This window comes from Eubalaena glacialis, chromosome 7, assembly GCF_028564815.1.
Source record: "Eubalaena glacialis isolate mEubGla1 chromosome 7, mEubGla1.1.hap2.+ XY, whole genome shotgun sequence".
Classification (NCBI taxonomy): domain Eukaryota; kingdom Metazoa; phylum Chordata; class Mammalia; order Artiodactyla; family Balaenidae; genus Eubalaena; species Eubalaena glacialis.
The window spans coordinates 5,860,164-5,870,625 of NC_083722.1; the positions used below are offsets into that span (position 1 = coordinate 5,860,164).

The 10,462-nt window shown below is 42.9% G+C and overlaps 1 protein-coding gene across 4 annotated transcripts in view; it reads right to left on the minus strand.

The window, feature by feature from the left end:
• Nucleotides 1-9,722, minus strand: part of BLOC1S5 (biogenesis of lysosomal organelles complex 1 subunit 5) — an 80,285-nt gene extending 70,563 nt beyond the window's left edge. For all 4 annotated transcript variants that reach the window (XM_061194805.1, XM_061194806.1, XM_061194804.1 and 1 more), the window contains exons 1-2: nucleotides 9,567-9,722; nucleotides 4,706-4,788 (exon numbers count right to left, since the gene is read on the minus strand). In XM_061194805.1, the coding sequence (XP_061050788.1) occupies nucleotides 4,706-4,788; nucleotides 9,567-9,693 (210 nt within the window). In that variant the 5' untranslated portion in view covers nucleotides 9,694-9,722. The remainder of the gene's footprint in view (nucleotides 1-4,705; nucleotides 4,789-9,566) is intronic.
• Nucleotides 9,723-10,462: the final 740 nt, after the last annotated feature.

Consider the following 10,462-nt stretch of genomic DNA (forward strand, 5'->3'; position numbering starts at 1 on the left):
AAGCTTGGTTTCTGATGTATAACACCCCATAAAATTACATATACAGTTAATTTTTCTCAAGTTGAAATTCATAACAAGTGCTCAGGTAATGTGCTTCAAGACAGTGCCTGGCACTAAATGCTTCAAAATGTTAGCAATTGTTCATAATGTTAGTACAGTCACTGTAATATTTACATTAAAGATGTAACTTGATAGTATTAGAGAGGAAGTGAGAGACCGATGTAATATTTAAAATTTTCTTTCCATCACAAAATGGTCAGTCCCACAAGTTTTTTTTTCCTCACAAGTTTTAAAACCGTTATCATACATACGTGAGTCTATTACATGCCACGTGGGATCGATTTTTTCCTGATATTTAATACTCTGACAGCTACTCTTACAACCTAACAAAAATGAGATCAGATGTCAAATGAAATTCTTGTCTTTCCTGCCTTTTAAGGGACTTTATCTTTTTATCAGTTCAACTCACATTCAGACGCAGCAATAAGAACCCTCACACCTCCTGTAACTACTGCACAGCCCCTAAGCACTTCATAAGCGCTGACCTGCACAGCCTCCCCTCTGTCCCACACGAGAGAGAGAGGCCCCGGCGTCCTGCAGCTGGAGAGAGGACAGTGCAGAAGATCATGCCTTTACTCGCTGCCACAACCAGACAGGCTCACTGGAGGCACCCTGCCGGGATCTCTGTTCATAGTATTTACTGGAATCGGGGGGAATAAAAGAGCTGTGTGCAGTTGGGAGCAAGACAGTCAACTGTCCTGAAATACTGACAAACACAAAAAGAGAGCTTAAAATATTACAATAGAACGTCGATAATTTAAGTAATGCTGCCACCGTGTGGCACTTATTCCCTTCTTTAAGAAAGAAAATTTTATAAAGAAAAAGATTATCGTTGCCACGTGCGTTAACTTTTAAAAATATATAAACTATAAACGAGTTTCCTTTTAAATGCTAGCCAGTTTTTCTTCAAGTGAACCGCATTTAAATGACCTAGAGAAGACAAAACTTAAGGACCTACTGAGTGGCACAGGGAACCATATTCAATATCATGTAATAACCTGTAATGGAGAAGAATCTAAGAAAGAATATACATATATATGTATGTGTGTGCGTGTATATATATATATATGTATAACTGAATCACTCTGCTGTACACCTGAAACACTGTAAATCAACTGTACTTCAATTAAAAGAAAAAAGACGAAACTCGTAGGAAGCCCTGACAGCTCTGCCTCCCGTTCCTCCGGTCCAACTGTGCGACGCTGGGGAACGACCACTTTTATTAAACAGAGGATGTTTTTATTGGGGCCAAGATAGAAAAGAACGGTCAGTAATGCACATATCTATTCAAATCTAAATCTCTAAAATGCTTTCAGCTTTTCTCTCGTAATTTGAGGGGAAAGGTCAGTGTGTAACAGACAGAAAAGGTAGCCGAGCCTGACATACAGGAAAGCTTCCAGGAGACCCTAAAAAAGACGGACCGGGGAGGTGACTGCGTGAAAGGACGGCATCAAGTACTTTTCAAGAAGAGGAGTCATGTGACCAATTAGCTGGAGAGAGCGCGAACGCAGCTGATGAAATATTTTTGAGCCCTTCAGAGACCACTCTTCAGTGACAACATGCGGCTGCCCTGCTGCATGAAGGCTGGGCCCCTGTCTGTCTTACTCAGGGGTACAGCACTGGTTCCTGACATGAGGTCTCACACAAAATAAGTGCTGAAGACATTCTGTTTCACTTTCTATAATAAGCTTACATCTGTCATACCCAGTGTGAAAATTTTATTCTTTAGTAAACATTTTCCTGAGATGTCTATGTCATTTGCTTAGCAAATCGCTGTTTTCCCTAAAGATATTAAAAACTGAACCAAAACTCATTCAAAGTATTGCAAATTCTGAATTAATACAATTCTAATTTGATTTTACTTGCTCCCATCTTTCTCTTAATAATAACAGTTACCAACACCTGCCTAACATCAACATACCAGGGACTTAAAAAAATGATACATTACTTAATCCTCACAAAAACTCTGCAGCATGTATTATTGTTCCCGTTTTAAAAAAGAGAAAACTAGGCCTTAGTAGAGCAAATAATCACAGCTAGGAAGAGGGATACCAGGATTTGAGCCCAGATATGTCACACATCCAGCTCCAAGGCCCATGTTCTTTTACGCTTCAGCACAGCCCTGTCTCCAAAGAGACCCTGAAGGGCTGAACAACGCGGAACCCAGGTAACTGCTCTCCTCTCAGGCACACGCCCGTCTTCTCTCGGCCCCAGTTAACAGAGGTGTTGGCTTCAAAAGGGAGTGAGCTCTTCAATGTAACATATTCCGCAGCATAAATGTAATAACACTTCTATCATCATCCATTCAAGACTCAGTCTTGCTTGTACAGCTCTTTCACAGGAACCACCTACATTATCTAATGAGCGCTCATCCACTAATCAGCTGTGTGACCTTCCACACATTTCTTTCCATCTCTGGGCTCAGTGAAGCGGGGGGGGGTTGGATTAGAGAAGCCATCTTAATTCCAAAATTCTATGCTTCTTTTATAATATATAGTAGGCCTTTAGAGATACATTTACAAACTTTTTAAAAATAAAAGCTATTTAGCATTTCAGATTAACCAGACTGGCAAAAAAAAAAAAAAAAAAAAAAAGATGACTTATGAAAGGATGTTGGAAAAGCCAGGTTTTAGGCCAAGCTCTGTTAATTGTGCTTTTGAATCATATTAAGTACCTACAATGCACAAGACATTCTTTCAGGCACTTTGAACACAACAGAGCATAAGAAAGGTAAGTGTCTATATTCTAGGAAGGACAACAGGCAATAACCAAGCAAAGAGTAAGGAAAATATAGGTAATAATAAGAGCTCATGGAAGGCAGAATTCAAGATGGTCCCTGAGAGCCCCACCCCTAGGATATACACACCTCTCAGTTATTCAGTCAAACCCTAACCGAGGTGCTGTTGTGTAGCTATTCTGCAGGTTTACTTAAAGCCCCAAATCAGCTGACTTTAAGAAAAGGAGATTATCCCTAGTGGGCCTGACTCCATCAGGTGACTCCTTAACAGGGATGGGACTCTTCTCGGTAAGAGAGGTTTAAAGCATGAAAGGGAGACTTCACTTACGTCTTTGAAGAAGGAAGGGGCCGTGTGGCAGGGAATATGGGTGGCCTCTAGGAGCTGAGACCGGCCCCGGCCGACAGCAAGCAAGGAAATGGGAACTTCGTCTACCTGGGCAAGGAACTGAGTCCTGCCAAAATCCTGTGAGTCAGAAAGAGGACCCTGAGCACCAAGTAAGAATGGAGCCTGGACAGCTCCTTGATTTGAACCTTGTGAGACCATGAGCAGAGTACCCACCATGCTGTGCCCAGACTTTATTCCCACTACTTTATTCTAATTGAATTGTTAATAATCTTTACATAGCATGATGAGGGAATAGTCTATGGTTAATTTTCTGTGTGTGGGATAATTATTCTTACCCTACAACAGCAATAGTAATGATGACAAAGATAACTACCAGTTATTCCCAGGTACCAGAAAATATTCTAAGATACACACACCTTTAATCTTCACAATAAACCCGTGAAGCAGATATTATGCAGATTTTGAGTCTCTTGAACCCAGAAATGGTGTCTAATGCAGCAGCTCTGTCTCTCTGCTTTGAGTGCTCTGTACCACAGGCTTTCTGTACTTTTAAAGGGTTTATGGAAAGGTTCTCTCCTTTTAGCAGGTTTAGACTTCCTGCTTGGTTGGAGTCTCATTTGAAAATAAAACCCCAGAATTCTCTGGCGGTCCAAGGGTTAGGACTTGGTGCTCTCACTGCCAGGGCGTTCAATCACTGGTTGGGGAACTAAGATCCCGCAAGCCGCAAGGCCAAAAAAAAAGAAATAAAACCCCAACTTCCACAAAATCACAAAACTGCTTGTGTAACACCATTTACCATCTACCGAACAGTAGCTTGGGATGTTACTATTCAATGCACAGTGAACCAATTATACATGTGCAAAATCATAGTCAAACGAAACAGAATGGCAGGCTAGTGCACCAGGACTGTTGGGACATAGCACACAAGGTGGGGTGGGAGACGGTAAAGCTAGAAAGATAGGAGCCGGGTCATAGAAGGATGCTGGGCTTTGTCCTGTAGACAGAAAATGATATCAAAGGTTTTTAAAGAGTTAATGTCAGAGCGCTCTGGCAGCAGGGTGAAGACTGGATTTGACTGGGTTGATAAAGCAGGCATACCAATCAGAAAGGACAGAGATTTGTTAGGTAACATTTGGAAGGCTTGATCATTGAATGTAACCTAAAGGGGAGGGAATAGCCAAGGGCGATTCTCATGTTTTAACTTGAGTGCTTTGGGTAGATGCTGCTGCCCCAAATGAGAAAAAAAAATATAGAAAATGGGTGTGCAAAACTGACCCATTCATCTGTAAAACCATTTTTTTCATTGTATCTCATTTTATACATGAAAACCTGAGCTCAACAGACAGTAAATACCCGAGAGCAGGCACCAGAACTGGAGCCCAAGGCACCTGCTGTCTACTCTCGTGCTCCCTCCATTCATGTCAATGCCTCTGAATACTTTGTATATTTTATGAACACATGAACAGAAATCATAGATTTTAAAACTAGGGAATTTCCCTTCCGTATATTAACACACTAACAATTAGGGCAGTCTTTTTACAAAATAGGTTTCAAATACTCACTTCAAATTCTTTCACAAAATAACGGGTTTCACCTTGGATAACTGGTCTGTGATCTAACAGCCTTGAATGAATTTCTCCAAGATCTGTAAAGACAAAATGAAATTCAAGGTCAATCCATGTTAAGTGGCACAATCTCTAGCTTTACTCTTCCTGTACCCATAAACGTGTGAAGGTTAAAATCCAGTTCAGACTACGGATTATCCAGTCAGTAAATTGGTAAAGTACTTTTGAAAGCAATTTGGCAATATCTAATAAAGTTGAAGACGTATACCTAGCAATTTCATGCCTAAGTATGTGCCCTAGAAAAACTCTTAAACAAAGGAAAGAGAAATGTATAATGTTTACTACAGCATGAATATAATGTCAAAAGAAAAAAAAAAGGGGAATGACCTAACATACTCATAGGATGGATATTACAAATCAGTGAGTGAAAATGAATATAGTGGGGTTACATTTATTAACAAGGATAAATCCCACAAATAAAATTTAAGCAAAAAAGCAACTTTCAGAAGGATAAAGCCATTTATATAAACTTTCAAAATATGCAAAATCACTTCCTGTTGGGACATCTACAGAAGCCATAAAGCTATAAAGAAATGCACGAGGACGATAAACACCAAATTCAAGACAGCGGTTACCTTAGAGGAGGGAGGGCCGTGCAATGAGAGCAAAGGGCACGATGGGGCTCTTCATGTGTGTTTATTAAGATGGTTGGTGAGTGTTCACTGTACGTCTCCATAAGTCATAATTAAGGGAAAAAAGTTCTGAATTTTAACTGTTTTTGGTGAGTCATCCCGGGGTATATTCTGCTCTCATACCACTTACCATATTGTCCTGAAATTTCCTCTCTACTCCAGTGAGTATCTCAGAGACCAAATTGTTTGTATCATCCACAGAGGGTTAACATACATTTTTCTATATGACTGAGAAGCCATTACACTGATTTTGGGATATGTGTGTCTGTGGCCTGATGTAATGGGAATTTACTTAGTCTTTGGAGAATTCAATTCTGTTCAGAAGTGGATAATGATCACCTCTGAAGCCCTGACTGCGCCCCAAAACTTAAGATGTGAAGATCAGGGGGAAAAAAAGATTCTGAAACACACACGACCACAGAAATTAAGCTGGTTTTGTAATAACATTATAACAACAAAACAAACACATTATAATAATTCAGAGTTGCAGGCGTCCCAAGGATTACAAACAAATTCTCTCAGTTTAATAATGTAAAGGGAAGCCACATATTTCCACATAAACTCAATCCTAGCCCTGCTACAGGCAAAGCACTCTTTTGTTGTCTGTTAACAAGACAAAAGATATAGTCCTTTGTTCTCCAAAGTTCATACTCTAACGTGGGGGTTAGACAATCTCTTCACACAAAAGATAGAAATAAGCACTTCAACAGACTATGAGACAAGAAAAGACACAGTAAACTGCAGATCTCTCATTATCTAATAAAGTTCTGGCCTTGAATTTGCAGACCTTTAATGTAGTATGTGGATCTTTGCCCATCATAGGGAACAATTTACTGCAGAGTAAATTTTTCTGATAACACCCACATCGTCACCATTGTCACCTCACTGCTTCTCACATCCATCCCTTCTGTTCCATCCTTGCTTGTCTTGGACTATTTCAACAGAGTGAGTCACACCCCTCTTCAACCCACTCCATGTACAGTCAATTCTGCTTATCTGCAGGACAGTAAGCCCTTTGTATTCTCCGGTTCTGCAGTTACAAATTCACTTTATAAAGTAGGCAAGTTCACAAATGGGCCTCCTGCAAGACAAGGATCCACTGTACCTGCCTGAGTGCTCTATTTAAAACACAGATCTAACCACATGACTCTTGTACTTATTGTTGTTCCATAACAATATGGAACATTCAACAAGAAGTCCAATCTCCTTAAAAAGGCAAGAATTCTTCTTCGATCTGATTTCCACGTGTAGTTTCCCAAACATGCCATGCTGACTCAGGCCTCCACGCCTTTGCTCATGCTGTTCCAAACTAAGTCCAAAATATCCTTGCCCTCTTTTCTCAACTACTAACGCTTTATTCTTCAAGACTCAGGTCAGACACTCCATGCCCCAGGAAGCTCCCCTGTCTCCTAACAGCCAACCACAGCCCAGAAAACCTCAAAGACCTGAGGCCTAAGTATTGAAATCATTTATTTATATATTTCCCTTTCACTAGACCCTGGCAATAAAACTCAACACGTATATTTTCACAATCGATAGTCTTCAAGTAAGATGAACTAAAAACAGATTTTCAGAATGAAAATAGTAAATGGTTCCACAAAAAAACCCAAGGAGGTTCTAGACATATTTTCAGTTATAACTCAATTTTGAATTAACCTGAAAAACTTCCTTTGAATTACCTTCTTTTAAAGAAAGTACTACATCTGAAACTAATATATTGTAAATCAACTGTACTTCAATTTAAAAAAAAAAGTACTACATCAAAATCACAAACTGGGCTTCCCTGGTGGCGCAGTGGTTGAGAATCTGCCTGCCAATGCAGGGGACACGGGTTCGAGCCCTGGTCTGGGAGGATTCCCACGTGCCGCGGAGCGACTGGGCCCGTGAGCCACAATTGCTGAGCCTGCGCGTCTGGAGCCTGTGCTCCGCAACGGGAGAGGCCGTGATGGTGAGAGGCCCGCGCAACGCGATGAGGAGTGGTCCCCGCTTGCCACAGCTAGGGAAGGCCCTCGCACAGAAACGAAGACCCAACACAGCAATCAATCAATCAATCAATCAATAACGTGAATTTCTTAAAAAAAAAAAAATCACAAACTTCTGTGCATCAAAGGACACAATCAACAGAGTGAAAAGGCAACCCATGGAATGGGAGAAAATATATGCAAATCATGGCTGTAAAGTGGCTAATATCCAGAATAGAAAAAGACCTCCTACAACTCAACAACAACAAAACACACTACCTGATTAAAAAATGGGCAAAGGACTTGAACAGACATTTCCCCAAATAAGATTTACAAATGTCTAGTAGGCACATAAAAAGATGTTCAACATCATTAACCTTAGGGAAATGCAAATCAAAACTACAAGATACTGGGACTTCCCTGGTGGTCCAGTGGGTAAGACACCGAGCTCCCAGGTCAGGGGGCCCAGGTTGGATCCCTGGTCAGGGAACTAGATCCCACGTGCCGCAACTAAGACCTGGCACAGCCAAAATAAATAAATAAATATTAAAAAATAAAAACAAAAACAAAACTACAAGATACTACCTCACACCCATTAGAACGGCCACTACCAAAGAAACAGAAAATAACAAGTATTGTTTAGGTTGTGGAGAAACTGGAACACTTGTGAACTGCTGGTGAGAATGTAAAATGGTTCAGCCACTATGGAAAACAGTATAGTGGCTGCTCACAAAGTTACAAATAGATTTATCATTTGATCCAGCAATTCAGCTGTGGGTATATATCCAAAACAACTGAAAGCAAGAACTTGATATTTGTACATCCATGCTCACAAGGGCCAAAAATGGGAAGCAACCCAAGTGTCCATCCATGGGTGAATGGATACCCAAAATGTGGTGTGTGTGTGTGTGTGTGTGTGTGTGTGTGTGTGTGTGTGTGTGTGTGTGTATATATATATATATATATAATGAAATATTTGAATCATATTCAGCTTTAAAAAGGAAGGAAATTCTGACACATGCACGATTTTACTTATACGAAGTACCTAAAGTAGCCACATTCAGAAACAGAAAGTAAAATGGTGGCTGCCAGGGGCTGGGGCGGGGGAAAGGGGAGACTGGGGAGTCAGTGTTCAATGGGTACACAGCTTCAGTCTGGGAAGATGAAATAGTTATGGAGCTGGATGGTGGTGATGGTTTCACAACAACGTGAAACGTACCAATGCCACTGAATTGTACGCTAAAATATGATTAAGAGAAACTTTATATTCCATGTATTTTACCGTAATTAAAAAAAAATTTAATAGTTCACTAAGATTGCACATGTAAACAATTATAATTAAGGCCTAACACCCCTGCACTCCGCCCACACTACTAACTAGATTTGAGACACCCTGAATTCTACACAAACCTGACAGATACGGTTAAAATGCAATAGGCATGAACACGAGGATGCCATTCCCTGGGCAGCGCTGAAGGGCGCCGCAATCCTACAAGGGCTTCAACACTGCAAGACGATAGGGCTGCCGGCAGAAGCGAGGGGTTAAGAGAGGACGGAGATGAGAAGGTGCGGTATTTAACTGGCAAAGATCTTCCTGCAGGAAACAGTTGTTGAGAGCTTGGAGAATCAAACCAATTCAGGTTCTGTGAGAATCCGGGCTGTAGCTAGGTTATGACCTTCTCCCAGCTCAAAGCTCGTCCATGGGACGAGTGGACATCGGTACACGTGTGGGGGTCTTCTGTGTTTTAAGATGCCTTCATGTTCTCTCGTTTCCACCCTGCACGACCCAGGAGCAGACAGGGTCAGGGCGAACGGCCTAGGCACACACCTCCTAAGCGGTCTGCCTAGGGGCGCGGGCCCTTCCCGACTCCCAAGCTCAGGGCATCACACGTGGGTCGCGAGTCCGCGTCCACGGCAGCTCCACGCAGGGTCCCGGGCTGGGGGAGGGGAGAGAGCAGTCCGAAGGCTCCCGGCTGCGGCTTCTACGAGGAAGCAGGAGGGGCTGGGGCGGTTTGCTGTTACTGGGAGGCACCTGGCGCGGGGAAACAGGCGCCAATGCGCAAAGACCCCTCCCCCACCCACCGCAAACGCCAGGCCGCCCCGGAGCCGGGGGCTGACCTGGGGCTCGGCCCCGGGTGAGAGGACGCCGCCTGGGAGGTGGGGCTGCGCTGGGACCACCGGGCCGAGAGCCCTAGTACTCCGTACCCTTGATAATGAGGTGGGCTGGCGAGCCCCCGGTCCCCAGCGAGTCCTTCTTCTTGCCGCCACCGCCGCCGCCGCCGCCCGGGGCGGCCTCACAAACCACGGGGACCTCCGTCCCTCCGCCGCTCATCTCGGCCAGCTCCCCCCACCCGCGGCCGCGCTGCGCCTGCGCAAACCTACGCGGCCCGCTTTCCCCGCGCGGGGTTTTTGCGTCATCAAAGGGCATCGGGGACGCTGAGTCTACCCAGCGGGCGGTTCCTATAAAGCCACTATGGTGTGGCCAGGGTCGTGAGCTTGAAGAAGCCGGTGCCGCCATGTTGGGTTAGGGCAGATGCTGCCGGAATAGGAAGGTGTCTGAAAGTTAGAGCTAAATTATTCCTCCCTAAACCTGCTGAAATTTATCGTGGTTTAGAGAGGTTGGCGGAGAGGGGATCTAGTCATAGATGAATATGAATAATAGTGGTGTAAATACATTATCTATATTATTACCTGCCACCAGTATTTAATGGAGGTTGTTGACGTGCGTGCTTTGCCACATTTGCTCATCATGGCAACTGCGGGAAACAGTTTTGTCATTTCTTTCTAACAAAAGAAGAAACAGGATTAGAGATTAAGTAATTTGCCCAAATCACTTCTCAGACTCATTCATGCCCATGTAAAGAGCAAAAACGTCTGTTCTTGGCATTTGTATTTACAACATCTCAACCAGTTGTTATAGGGACTAAGATAAAATAAATGCATGTAATTATGGAAGGGACCATAATTTGCTAGGCTGCTTTGATTCGTAACCCTGAAGAGACAAATCCGGTGCTGACAGATTTGTATCTAGTGCTGCTGTTTGGTAAACTCCTTAGAGTTGATCTTGTATTCTCAACAAGTTGTCATTCCCTTCCTGGCAC